The sequence below is a fragment of the Pongo pygmaeus genome, chromosome 10 (assembly GCF_028885625.2).
Source record: "Pongo pygmaeus isolate AG05252 chromosome 10, NHGRI_mPonPyg2-v2.0_pri, whole genome shotgun sequence".
Taxonomy (NCBI): Eukaryota; Metazoa; Chordata; class Mammalia; order Primates; family Hominidae; genus Pongo; species Pongo pygmaeus.
Genome location: NC_072383.2, coordinates 94,682,905 through 94,697,606, shown reverse-complemented (window position 1 = coordinate 94,697,606; position 14,702 = coordinate 94,682,905). Strand labels below are relative to the sequence as shown.

General features: G+C 39.2%; 1 protein-coding gene across 3 annotated transcripts in view; it reads right to left on the bottom strand.

Moving 5' to 3' along the window:
• Positions 1-4,279: 4,279 nt before the first annotated feature.
• The window catches only part of ELK3 (ETS transcription factor ELK3), a 75,316-nt gene continuing 64,893 nt past the window's right edge, over positions 4,280-14,702 (bottom strand). For all 3 annotated transcript variants that reach the window (XM_063646600.1, XM_063646599.1, XM_054442309.2), the window contains 2 exons: positions 14,555-14,677; positions 4,280-7,013 (listed from right to left, as the gene is read on the bottom strand). In XM_063646600.1, the coding sequence (XP_063502670.1) occupies positions 6,915-7,013; positions 14,555-14,677 (222 nt within the window). In that variant the 3' untranslated portion in view covers positions 4,280-6,914. The remainder of the gene's footprint in view (positions 7,014-14,554; positions 14,678-14,702) is intronic.

The following is a 14,702-nucleotide window of genomic DNA, read 5'->3' as shown; positions in this document are numbered from 1 at the left end:
GATCATTTTTTAAATCCATCCTGCCCATCTCTGCCCATTAATTGGAGACTTTACAACATTTACATTTAAAATAATAACTGATAAGGAAGGACTTCTGCCATTTAGCTGTTTTCTGTATGTCTTATGTGCTTTTTGTTCTTCAGTTTCTCCATACTGCCTTGTATTTGATTTTTTTTTGGTAATGTACCATTTTTATTTTCTTCTTTCTTTGCCTATATATTTTTAGTTATTTTCAGTTCCTATCATTTTAAAATATTTACCACCAAATGTAATCCCTTTTAATTTATTATTTATAATGTCAGTGGTTTTATTTTTTAAATATTCTAATCTAGATTCTTACATTGATTCTTTTTGATTGACAAGTTCATCCATATCAGAATTTTAAGTGTTCACACAAGCCCTCAAGCAAGGCTGCTGAAGAATTTGCATACTTTTCTATGTTCCAAACTTGAAATTTCCAAAGTTTTTAATGCATTACTTTAGACCCAAGAGAAAGGTACAACATTTTTCCCTCTTGCTCAGTGTAAAGCTGAAACTATTTTAAAAAAAATTTTTTTTTTTTTTGAGATGGAGTTGTGCTCTGTCACCCAGGCTGTCACCCAGGCTAGAGTACAGTGGTGCAATCTCAGCTCATTGCAACCTCCGCCTCCCAGGTTCACGCAATTCTCCTGCCTCAGCTTCCTGAGTAACTGGGATTATAGGTACATGCCACCATACCCGGCTGATTTTTCTCTTTTTAGTAGAGTCGAGGTTTCACTATGTTGGCTAGGCTGGTCTTGAACTCCTGATCTCAGGTGATCCACCTGCCTCAGCCTCCCAAAGTGCTGGGATTACAGACGTGAGCCACCACGCCTGGCCTGAAACTATTTTCTAATCTTAAATTCAGATTCTGGGCTTAGTCAGATAGGCAGGAGTTTCCCTGAGCTGTCATCATTCCCAACTGAAGTTATTACAATTATCAGTTTCTCCATCACTGACCCAGAAAACCACTGAAGTTACCTATTTTCTGTTAGACTCAAACAGAAAGAAAGTGACCAAGCCACTGATTATAAAGCTACTTTGATTAGAAGAGAATATAAAATTTCAACCTGTGATGATGGGGAGGATTTTTCATTGGTGGGTTCCCCCTAAGAGAAGTGGGAAAATTCTACTAATTTGAAAACCCATTTTTGAAAGATTACCATTTCAAAGACTGTAAACTAAACCTCTGTTGAGTAGAGTGGGTGTGGGGGCTAGATATGCAGGTGTGCATCTGTGAGAGGGGGACAGGGAGAGAAAGACTGAGGCTGGAATAGGAATCCTGATGGCTGCTCTTGCTACTTTCTCCCACCTTAACTCTGCTGCAGTAGTGATGCAGAGATACCTGGGCTGGATCATAAAGATGTGAAGATGTAGCTGCTGACCCTCTGGATAATATGCAGCACCTTTCAGAGGGTAAGGGAAACAGCATCTGCCATCAGTCTCGTATGTTTACCGAAGGATGGCTCCACCGGGCTCTGATTGACCTATGGAATTTTAGTGAATAGACTTGGGACTTAACGCAAGACTCCCTTGGGACTCTTTTGAGTCTTTCCTAGAACAGTGCTAGTTTAAACAGTGCCACTCTCCAGCCATTTCTCCAGCTATATTGACAATAGTTCCACATTCTAGCAGTCAAAATAGTCTTAAGGATCATCTTTATCTTGTTATTTTCTTCCTCATTTATGTATACAGCTGAGGTTGTCAAGTGATGAATGGGTGACGTGGTACTGTTACAGGCTGTGTAGCTCATCTCTGGATGATGATGATGGACTGTTATTCCAGAAACACTGAAAAAGTTTATTTTTGAGGGCCCCATCCTGCCATCTTGCTCTTCCACAGCATCGTAGCTAATCACTGTGTCATTACTCCTCAGGGATCTAGAAGTGTTCCTCCTTCCTCCCTTTTCAATTTCGACTCTATTGCTACTGGTATCTACATTACTGTCTCATATGATGATGAACTATAGGCTTTGTTCTCTGTGAGGGTAAATCCAGCCATATTGATCTTTTGAGTTCCTCACACTTCACCTCATTGTGAAACATCCCCTTTCCTCTGCTTGTTCATCTATGCCTCTTCTCTTTGTTACTCTTACTCATTCATTCTCAATGTAATTTTTTCTTCCAGAAAGCCTTCTCTGCCCCACCTACCCTACCACAGACTGGGTTATGTGCTCTGCTGCTTAACTGCCTTCCTTCCCAATACCATCCTTATACTTCACTCTGCAACAACACTTAATCACACGTCATTTCCTCTCACTAATCCACAAGCTCCATGAAGGAAAGGATTGCATTTTGCTCACTTCTTTATCCTAGTACCTGATACATTTTAGGGGAACAGTAGTATTTGCTGATCAAATTAAGGCACACATGCATGATGAAATTCTGAGTAATTCTAAAAAATCTTTTGTCAGTTACGTAATATCAACTTGGATTCGTCCCCTCTCTGAGTCAACCAAAGACAAATGTAGCTGTCAAAAATTGGTGATAGAAACTTTCTTCCTAGCTGGCTAAAACGTGTCTTTAAAATCTTAAGAACTAACCTATAGTCAAGCTGTTCTCAACACACACACACACAGATATGCAGGTACACACGCACCACTGGGGAGTGGGTCTAGGAATAAAGTCAATACTAGAGAAATCTAGGTAGGGCCAGCTTCTTGATGACAGAAAATCTGCTTGCTCTCCCAGGAAACACTGATATAGCAAACATGTCTGAAAGGTTTATATGCACCAGGTACTGTTCTATGTGAAGATGTAAATTGCTAATTCACATTTGTTGGAAGTCCTATAGATGAGGATCATGGCCTCTCAATCAAAATGTTCAGTTTGAAATCTGGCCAGTTCTGTGACCTTGAGCCAGTTCCTTAATCACTCTAGGCTTCAATTTCCTTATCTGTAAAATGGTATATAATAGTACTTCTCTCATAGGTTTATTAGGAAGATTAAATAATCCATGTAACATGCTTAGAACAGTGCCTGGCATGACAGCAACCTTACAAATGGTTGCTATCATTAACTGAAATTATGCCATCCAGCAATGAAATAAAAACATGTTTTAGAGATCTGACGCACCTGGGAGAGGGTAACTAAACATAGTGTATTCTTCAGTGCCAATCCTTTAGGCAGGGTCATATAATCCCAGGTAACATGAAGGGGCGGCACAGACCCTGTGGGTATTTAAGCATAAAAGGGCATTTTACAAACTGATTTGGTTGAATTTTTTTTTTTTTTTTTTTTTTTTTTGAGTTGTAGTTTCGCTCGTCACCCAGGCTGGAGTGCAGTGGCACGATCTCGGCTCACTGCAACCTCCGCCTCCCAGATTCAAGCGATTCTCCTACCTCAACCTCCAGAGTAGCTAGGATTACAGGCGCTTGCCATCACGCCCAACTAATTTTTGCCTTTTTAGTAGAGACAGGGTTTCACCATGTTGGCCAGGCTGGTCTTGAACTCCTGACCTCAGGTGATCCACTTGCCTGGGCCTCCCAAAGTGCTGGGATTACAGGCGTGAGTCACCACACCCAGCCGGTTAAATTCTTATGTATAAACAGAACCAAGCAAATCTATTAATGAGAACAGGGATCAGGTTTCCATCCCCTAGTTCTAAAATGGCACCTGGAACATAGTCGATTTTTAAATGTTTCTTCAGTAAGCAAATGATTCCCTACCGCCACGTGTGTTATACTATATACAGCTATGAGTTATCTGTGGCCTTTTGGCACACTAGTGATACTGAATGTGTTGTTTAGGGACTGCATTAATCTGCTCTTTCTCCCTGCATCCCCTCCCCTCCCCTCACACCAGTCTCCCTATATCAAACCCTGAGTGGAGACTGCTTTGAATCACCCATGAAAACCACAGCCAGGTCAGCCTGGTATTGAGACCAAGAGAAATAATAACCTTTATCAGCAAGCCTAGCAGTTCACATTCCCCTGAATCAACAAAATGGCTAAAAGAATAAATGGTAGATTTGACTTTTCCCTATCTTCTCACTTCCTCCTCCTCAATACAGAGCAGTTGATAGAACTTATTTAAATAAGATCAGGGGTCTGCTTTTCAATCCCATTCCATTCTCCCACAAGTCAACCTCAATAATTACATTTATTTCTTAAAATATGTGTATGTAAAGCACTTTTTTTTTTTTTGGATGTGCTATCTTTAAGGGTAGGTGACAAGACTCATTTTCCAACTTGTATCCATATGGAAAAGTGGTTTGGGTCACCCCAAGCAAATGGAAGTAAGCCAATCCAGTTACCTCTAAACACCTTTTATCACAAAGTTTTTATTGAACAAAAATAATATGACAATAAAAATGATACATAAAGTGAATGAAGATTTGCAGTCATAGAAAAGATGTGTACAAAGAGACCAACATTCAGGTTATATAGTTCTATAAAACTTTACCCATAGCAGTTTAACACTGATTAAGCAGACATAAAAAGGAAAAGAAAGTCATTAATGTTCTTTGAAACCTATTTTCTGAGTAAAATACTTCTGCTAACACACACATGCATACACACACACACAATGAGGCAGAGCTATATGAATGAGTTATTCTTCAGTTCCTCCAGTTATCTGTGTTACAGGAGTATTTTCATCCATCAAAAAATTGTAGTATTTTTGCATTTCTAATAAATGGATCTAGAGCATACATTAATCCCAGTTTCCAAAGGAAAAGAAAGTAAGAATCAGATCTATAGTCATTTAAATATTTCCAATCAGCATTTACATAAACAAGTATACTAAAAGTATTTTTGGTTGACATTTTTGCACATTAACTTCCTTTAGTTTGTCTATAAGAATGATGCATTTTGGATGTGTTCTCGTATCTGACAACACAGTTTTAAATGCTCTGTCTTTATCTGTTTTGTCTGTTTTACTAATAACACATAGTTTTACTTACAGCCAGGCATGGGGGAGACAGAATTGGACTGAGCACCAATCATTGTTCTACCTTCAGTGAGCTGTGCAGCCTTAGGCAACTCCCAGCTTCTGCTGTGCACCTGTCTTGAGCTGGAAACAGGTGGTGGGAAGCATTCTCAAAGGCCCCTTCTAGCACTAACTTGGTATGTTCAGTAAATATCAGTTCCCTGGAACAGCTCCTTTTATTCTGGTGCAGAATTATTCTAAGCCTATGGGGTGGGGGTGGGGGGACAGTAGTGTGTCTATTTGTGAATTTTGGAACCAGTGTCATTACAGTCAAGGAGGCATATTAGAGTGTTTGTTTGGATTTTTATCCCTTGATAAGGGCCCACATCCCCACATACAGAGATGCTCAATTCCAATTGAAAAACCTCAGAATTTGTAAGTTTCAAAGCAATAGTCTAAATTTTTTTTCTGAAAATTCAAGAAATGTGTTTTCTCAAACCTCGTTTTTTTATCCTTTCTCATAATCCTGCCACTTAATGCCCAGTTTGGATCAGTTATTTAGTCACATTTCAAGTTAGTTTTTATCACTTAACAGTTAAGGATTATAATTAATCTTGAATTTAAAGCTTGGTGCTTTTCAGTTTTCTTGTATTAAAACTTTCCTTCTTCATGTACAGGTGTGGTACCTTTGGACTGGTGCCTGCTGATTTTCTGATGGAACAGAAAATATGTATTATCACTGCTCCAAATTACATTACACAATAGAATTTACTGGAGTGTTCCAAGTTGTTATCAGTTCAGTTCCACGATGATGATGAGGTTCCTGTAGAATTTTTCATCTGTCAGATTTCCTTCATTCTCCCCATAACTTTAGTAATACATAAAGCAGTGTATCCTCTCTCAATTTCCACAAGCAAGGCCTGTAGTACCTCCAGTTCTCTATTTGTATTACAGCAAGTTTTTGATCCATCAAAAATTGTGAACACCTACCTATACTGATGAAGATACCTAGTGTTAAAAATGGTTTCTTTGTTTTTTTTTTGGGTTCAACACCACTCTGTGAGCTTCTTCTAAAGCATTAGATTTTTTAAATGTTAATTATAGTTCCAGGGGAACCCCAACTTATACTGACACAGTAAATATATCAGATGGTCGGGATTCCCTATGGAAAATTGAGAAAACCAGGGCTAATTTTTTGAAATAAGAATATGCTAACCTAGGAGATATTCTCGGGCCTGGAATAGCATGAACTTGATGTAGCTTTTCCATCTCAGATTTTTGTCTGGGAGGCATCTAAAAGATACTGTAAACAGCTAAGGAGGCTAGCCTTTCAAGGTTCATTCTTTTGAAAATGTACTTTAGAACATTTTCTTTTATCAATGTTTATTGTCTAAATATGGCTTAGTTTATTATAAAAACATTACTTGGACATTTACTGAATTTCAGTTCAAAAGAGGTTCTAAGGCAATTCTTACACAATTGAAAGTAAAAAAGAAAACGTGATATGAATGTGCTTTCATATTGCCCACTGGTGAAAAATAATGAAATTCTACTAGAGAGCTGTTTGATACTAATTTTCATCTTTCAAACATTTCCTCTTAATACTAAAAAATATATAAATCATTTACATTAAATGCAAAGGAAGGCACAGCTGGTTATAGTCGATATAAGCACACAGTTTAGTATACTCAGAACTAAAGAGAAAAAAGCTTCACATCCTTATTAGTTATACTGAAAACCATTAAGAAAAGTTCTTCACTGTCAACAGTGTTCAACACTTAAGAGCTAAAAGGATATAAAAACAAAAACATTAAAATTCACTTAATGCAAAACAGATTTTCATATATACTTGAATATATCAAAAACAGTTTTTAAAATGCTAACATAAATCTAGACTATCCATGTTATGAAAAGTGCAAACCAAATTAACAGAGTTTCACAATGTCCTTCTCATGACACAGGTAAACTAGCCCATGGGGACAAATTTGTTTCATCAGTTAATGAGTCCTTAATTGTGGCCAGACGTCATCAGGATTTCTGAGAGTTTGAAGAAAGTAGTACTGGAGAAGCAGCTCTGTCCAGACTGGGGATTGGCACTGGCATGTGGCTATTAAGCAGTGTGGGGAACTGTAGGGGACAAAAGATTTTTACAATAATTATTGCAAATCCATTGGGAAGAACTTAGGTTCTTTACATTCCCATACAGTCCATAGCAGTCCACTTCTCTCATCACCCCTGTGATAGAGATTAGTTGCCAGTGTATTTTACAGAATAATTGGAAGATGACAATGAGATCAAGATTACATAGAGCAAACAAAGGATAAGGCCCAGAAAATGTCCCTAATTATTCTATATGCATAGGCTACTAGGAAAAAATATATAATTTATATGTTGCTAAAGCATCTTCTAACACTTTTTTAAAAGTTCTAAGCTACTCAGGATGCTGATAATGCTATAAATATTAAAATAATGTGTAAAAGAGTGTTTTGAAAACCAGAGACTCTTTACGTGTGAGTCAGTAATTTCTAATACTATATTTTGAAATTTGCCATCAGTTTTTCAGGGTACTACAAAGATGATTCTTGCAGCATTTATTCTAAAATAAGAAATGTATTTAATCTTAAAAGATTTAGAATAGATTATTTTGGAGCTAAGAAAGTATTCTTTCTAAGTAAAATATCACACTTAGATCACTCATAAGTGACAAAGAATAAAATTTCTGTATTGTTGTTAACTAAGACAATAAATAGTAGGATGACAGTATATGCTCTGATAATGAGTTTCAGGTCTGAAACAAATACGTTAGTTGCAATCCCAACTGAACAAGGTCTTTTAATATGTGACTACTTGCAACTAGATTTTCGTTGTTTAGGATGATGTGTCAAAAAGATCTCCTGGGCTGTCTTTTCTAGCTTATTTCCTATTTAGTCCAGGTAAGTTAAATATTAAACTTCAGCGCCAAATATCAAATTACGGAGCCTGGCACATGTTAGAAGTACAACAAATACTTATATTTAGGTAAATATGTTTTTCCAATTTTCAAACAATTTCAGTAACTTGTGTCTAGTACCTTAGAGTTTATCAAGGCTTGTCATTTCATTTGATACCTAGGAGCTGTAACATGAGTTTTGTTGTCCCCATTTTACAGATAAGAAAACAGATTTCAAATAAGTTCTCTTGGCTAAAGGTCACGCAGCTAATAAGCAACACAGCCAAGTTTTAAACAAATCTTTCTGTACTAACATTGTACTACTTTTTGTTTTGGTAGGAGTTAGGGGGTATCTTTACTGTTTCAATTTCTTTAATGGTTATTGCCATATTCAAGGTTTTTGTTTCTTTTCTGGAACTTTAGAATTTTAACTTTTTCTAGAATTTTATCCACTTCAACTGCATTATCAAATCTATGCACATATAGTTTATACTCTTGTTTAAAAGGTCCGTCCTACTAACCACTCTTCTCATTGAGCTAAAGTGAACACTGGAAGATGAACAGATTTTAAATTTTCATTTTTTTATTTATTTTATTTAGAGATAGGGTCTGGCTCTGTCACCCAGGCTGGAGCGTAGTGATGCAATATTGGCTCACTGAAACCTCCACCTCCCAGCCATCCTCCCACTTCAGCCTCCCAAGTAGCTGGGACTACAGGTGGACGCCACCATGCCCAGCTAATTTTTGTATTTTTGGTAAATACGAGGTTTCACCATGTTGCCCAGGCTGGTCTGGAACTCCTGAGCTCAAGCAACTGGCCTGCCTTGGCCTCCCAAAGTGCTGGGATTGCAGATGTGAGCCATTGTGCCCGGCCTGCATTTTCATTCTTTTTGTTTATTTGCATCTTGTCTCTCTTTGGTGTACCTTATTGGTGTTTTCAAGATAATCAGTTTTGGTATTGTTCATCTGTTTTGCAAAATAAATTACTGATTTCTGCCCTTACTATTTCTGTATACTCAATGGACATAGTTTCTCTTGATTAGCCTGGCTTTTCTAACCTATTTTTTTAGTCATCTTTATTAGGCTCTTCTCCCACAACACTCCCCTATTTTAAACTGCAACATTTCCCAAACTTTTGTCCCCAGCCACCTTTTCTCCAGTACCGTGCTTGGACTTGACAACCATTTCCATTTTAGACATCTCCAACCAATGCCTCTTTCCCACAAAACCCGCCCTTCTTCCATTGCTTACTCCAAGTCAGTGAGAATGGTGGTTAGGACCACAAACTTGGGCTCCACCACTTACGAGCGTGTTATCTTGAATAAACTAGCCAATGTCCCTGTGCCTTAGTTTCTTATCTTTAAAATAGAATTACTGGGAGTATTAAGTGAGAAGCCACCAAAAGTGCTAAGAACAATGTCTTGCACACAATAAGTCATCAATCATCAATAAATGTTAACTATTTTTTTTTTTTTTTTTTTTTTTTTTGAGACAGAGTCTCGCTCTGTTGCCCAGGCTGGAGTGCAGTGGCGCGATCTCGGCTCACTGCAAGCTCCGCCTCCCGGGTTCACGCCATTCTCCTGCCTCAGCCTCCCGAGTAGCTGGGACTACAGGCGCCCGCCACTACGCCCGGCTAATTTTTTCTATTTTTTTTCGGTAGAGACGGGGTTTCACCGTGTTAGCCGGGATGGTGTCAATCTCCTGACCTCGTGATCCGCCCGCCTCGGCCTCCCAAAGTGCTGGGATTACAGGCGTGAGCCACTGCGCCCGGCCAACTATTGTTATTTTTTATCTTTATTTTTTCAGACAGGCTCACTCTGTGGCCCAGGTTTGAATGCAGTGGCATGCTCATAGCTCACTACAGCCTCAACCTCTAGGGCTCAAGCAGTGCTGCCACCTCAGCCTCCCTAGTAGTTGGGACCACAGGCACACGCCAGGCACACATGGCCAATTTTTGTATTTTTTTTGGAGAGACAGGGTCTTGCTATGTTACCCCTGATGGTCTCGAACTCTTGGGCTCAAGTGATCCACCCATGTCACCCTCCCAAAGTGCTGGGATTACAGGTATGAACCACCATGCCCGGCCTTAACTATTGTTATTTAATAGCATTTCCAATATGTTAATCACTTAGTAATCTTTGCCTCTTCTTAATTTTCAATACCTACTTACTCCTCAGACCCATCTCAAAGTCTGCCTCTCTTGAGCTCACCTCTAAAATGTCTTCTAATTATATCCTGTGTCCACTGTTTTAATCTCAAAGATGATTCTCCCTTCAATATTTGTAGTATCATTTCCTCTAGCCAGGTGTGGTCGTTGACACTGTAATCCTAGCTCTTCCTAGGAAGCTAAAGCAGGAGGACTGCTTGAGCCCAGGAGTTCAAAACTAGCCTGAGCAATATAGTGAGACCTCGTTTCTACAAAAAAATTTCAAAAATTAGCCAGGCTTGGTGGCATATGCCTGTAATTGTAGTCCCAGCTACTTGAGAGGCTGAGGTGAGAGGATCGCTTGAGCCCAGGAGGCAGAGGTTGCAGTGAGCCAAGATTGTGCCACCACACCCCAGCCTGAACAACACAGCAAGCTCGTCTCAAAAAATAAAAATAAAAATTTCCTCTTATCTTCCTGTTCCTTCCACTTTCTCTTCAGTTCTTCCTCCACACTAATATCAGTGATTGTTCTCTAAAACAGAGATCTCATCCTCCTACCTCCAGCTTAAAAAGCGTAAACATTTAACAGATAAAGGGAGAAACTCCTAAGCCTATATTCAAGGCCCACAGCTGCATTTCCAACCTTATCTCCTATCAGCTGGTCCCTTCCTGAACAGACTCTCATGTCCCCGTCATTCGGCTCTATTCATCTAAATGTACTCAATCGAAATCCTGTCCCTTCCTCCCAGCTCAGGCGCCACTGCTTACTTGAAGCCTGTCCAGTCTCCAGCTGGAAAGAGCGTGTCTGCCCCTTACTTTCTGCAGCACTTTGTTTACTCATCCACTATTCACATATTCTGTGTCCCTACAGTCCTTGTCGCAGAGCATTGCAAAATATTTGCTGGGTTAGATTTGTTGAACTAAAAATTACAGCACACATTCTTAATTGAAAACTTAATTAGCTCTACCTTGTTTCAAGACATACCTATTCCTATTAGGTATATTCCACATTGGAACAAAATCTGTTTCAAAAGTCATGGAACAGACATCCTTAGACAAGAAGAAAATACTAAACTGTCCAAGAAAAACCAAGTTCACTTTATTTATATAAATCCAGGTTCTTTGTTTACATTTAGCACAATGTCTTTGGTGCCTCTCTCCTTACCTAAACATTTCTCAATTATAAAGCATACCTCTTCCAGAAAGGCGTCTTCTCTGTCCTTCCTTGGAATTCTTTAATATCTGCTATAACCTGCTATAGTGATCATATTAGGGGCCCTTCTGTACACAAATGCTTCAGCTCTTCAACTATTACCCCAAGGATTCTGATCAACCTTTCCAATCATGATAATAGGAAACTTGCCAGCATCATTTAAGATGTATAAGCCAAATCTATTTTTTTCTTCCTTAATTACATCTATAGCGTACATGAAAGAGGTTTGCTGTTATTGTGAAAGAAAATTATTTTCATCAGTTTAAAAGGGATGTTGGCCAGCGTGGTGGTATGCCTGTAGTCCCAGCTACTCCAGAGGCTCAAGTGGAGGACTACTTGAACCCAGGAGTTCAAAACCAGCCTGGACAACATAATGAGACCCCATCTCTAAATTTAAAAAAAAAAAAAAGGTTCTTAAAAAAATAAGAGACACTGCTGATAGTAATCTGAATTCTGAATATGTATCAATTGTAATATCTAGTTTTAAAAATCAGAAAGTTATTCTCTACCATATTTTGTTGTTTACTGTTCTCAAAATTGCTATTTTCAACTTTTGCCACACTCAGTTGCTCTTTTCACAGGAAGACTAATAATATTTTAAAAGGTAAAAAATTGTTTTTCCTTAGTCTCATGGATCCAGCCACAAAAAGAGAGCCCAAGGCCATACAACCTGTAAGCCATCCGGAATACCAGCTTGTCTTTTTTTTCTGTATTCTGTATTTCTTTTGTATTCTGAATGGCTTCAGGAAAGAGAACAGGTCCACTTGGTGAAATTAAAACTCTAAGCAGGTAGCCTTTAAATGCAGTAATTTGTGATGCAGAATTCTAAATATAAACTGGGAACCTCTGGTCTGCAGTGCTTCTCAAATTGGTTCCTGGACTGGGTAGTATCACTAGGAACATGACAAAAATGTTTTTGGGCCAGACACGGTGGCTTACGCCTGTAATCACAGCAATTTGGGAGACCAAGGCAGGCAGATCACTTGAGGTCAGGAGTTTGGGACCAGCCTGGCCAACATGGTGAAACTCCATCTGTACTAAAAATACAAAAATTAACTGGGTGCAGTGGTACACGCCTGTAGTCCTAGCTATTTGGGATGCTGAAGCAAGAGAATCACTTGAACCCAGGAGGTGGAAATTGCAGTGAGCAGAGATCACACCACTGCACTCTAGCCTGGGCAACAGAGTGAGACTCTGTCTCAAAAAAAAAAAAGTTTTTATCAGGCCCTATCCCAGACCTACTGAATCAGAAACTCTGGGAGTGGGGCCCTGCAATCTTTATTTTAACTCACCCTCTAGGAAATTATTTTGCATGCTAACTTTGAGAACCATTGGTCTACAGTAGTGACTGAGGACTGAAGAAACGAGGGGATGCACATATCCCAACTCCCAGAGATCCTGATAACGTGTCGAATCACTGCAGACATGAACCATCATTTACTGTTGGGAGTGTTGGGCTGGAAAAGGTATCTAAGACAAGGAATCCCAAAGAAAGCCAAGCCAATAGTGCTCCATTGCTTTCCTAGGAAGTTGCCAAGGCCTGCACCAATCAGGTGGCAGAATTCCCAGTAAGGAGAGAAATGAGAGACCACTTATTATTCACAAATACCTACTAAACTCTACAGAAGCTCTGTGTTAGATTCTAGGATTAGAGTAGTATAGCAATCCCTACTGCCATGGAGTTTACTGTAACCAAACAATTTCTTTTTTATTCTATTAATTTTAGAATTCTGCTGCTCTAATCTTAAGACTTTCAGGAAATGAGGTGTTTTTATCTCTCCACCAAAAGATTAGTATTCCTAATTTTAAACTTTCCTAATACAACATTTGCTCATTGCTTTTTGCTCACTATTTCTAGTTTCTCTTTTCCTACCCGAGCTGAAACTGTTAAAAATCAACATGACTATAGCTCAATTTCTTGTGATGGGAATAAGGGCTGGGAAAGAGAGAGAAACCCAATTACTCCAAGGATATGGTCACTTCATGACACCCTACCCTAATCCCACTAGGAAACCAAAGAAGCAAGATGGCAATCAAAACCTCTTTAGCTCCACCCTTACAAAGAGACCCTAAATCCCAGCATGTACAGCTCCTGGCACAGAGGAGGTACTCAGCAGACATTAACCTTGACAAGCAAAATGACCAGCTCAGATGATCGTGAAGACTTGCTATTAACACTGGCCTTTCTCAGACTTATTTTTGTGAATTCATTTAGACAGTCAATAATTACTGAGCCTCACTTGCGTACAAAGCCATGTGCCAGATGCTGAGGACACACAGTGAACAGGATTCCATTCTGGTCTCGAGGGCCCATAGTTTAGTGGGAAAGACTGCCAGATCAACAGGCAATCATGATACAAAGTGCCACGTGCTAGATGCAATGGTATCCAAAGAGCTGCAACTAACTTGGGGTAAGCCACACTGTGGGGCACAGGATGCAGGCAGGGACGATGAGAAAAGCTAGAATTAGGGAAAGAGGGAGTTTGCACTGGGCCCACCTTTTCTTCAGTCCTGTCCCTAGGATCCTTTCCACCTATATTCAACATATTCACACAGTAACACCTTAGTCAGTGAGTAATGATCTATGGGTCTCAAGGAGGAAATACTGATTTCTCCATGACAGCAAGTGACGGTCCTGCAAGATTCTAGTGTGTGAATGAATGATGAAGGTGCTCGCCTAGTATGGAGAGTTCTATAAGATAAAGCAGCTAAGTCTTCATTATTTTTTAATCAAATGCCCTGGATTCTCCTTTTTCATTACAGAACAAGGAGAACTTAATGATGATTCATAAAATGATGCAAGTAATTTTTCTATCCCAGGATGGGGAAATTGTTCACTATTTTTATTTTCACTTTATGTCAAACGAGTTGCTACATTAACTAGGAGGATTAATATATTAAAGTCTTTTGTGGACTTTTATAAATAATAATATTTATTTTCATTTTATTTTAAATAGAGATGGGGTCTTGCTGTGTTGCCCAGGCTGGTCTCAAACTCCTGGGCTCAAATAATCCTCCCACCCTCAACCTCCCAAAGTGCTGGGATTACAGGTGCGAGCCATCATGCTGACTTAAAGAATAATTTTTAAAGTTTTGCCTTTTCCTTAATAAATTTCCTGTCTTCATAGATAAATGAAAATATGCAAAACACTTCAAGAACTAATTCTTCCACGTATGGGTGTCTGGCATGTATCTGCAATTTCTGCCTCAATGAAAATGTCTGCCTCTGAAGGGCGTGCAACCCCACTAACATGAACCCCCCTGGACATTTAACATTTCAACCCAACATATGGCAAAACTCACCATTACCTCTGCAGGATTTAGAGAAAAAACCGTCCCTCAGAAGTTTAATGTTCAAAAGTTCATTTCCAAACGCTCACCTGGAACAGCGTGCTTGGCCCTTGCAGCCTGGCAGGACTTAGCGGAGCAACGGGACTAAGGCTGCTCCAGAAATGTATGCTGGAGAGCAGCGGACTCGGAGTCAGAAGCAATCCATTTGGTGTCTGGGAAATAAAGCAAACAGACTTC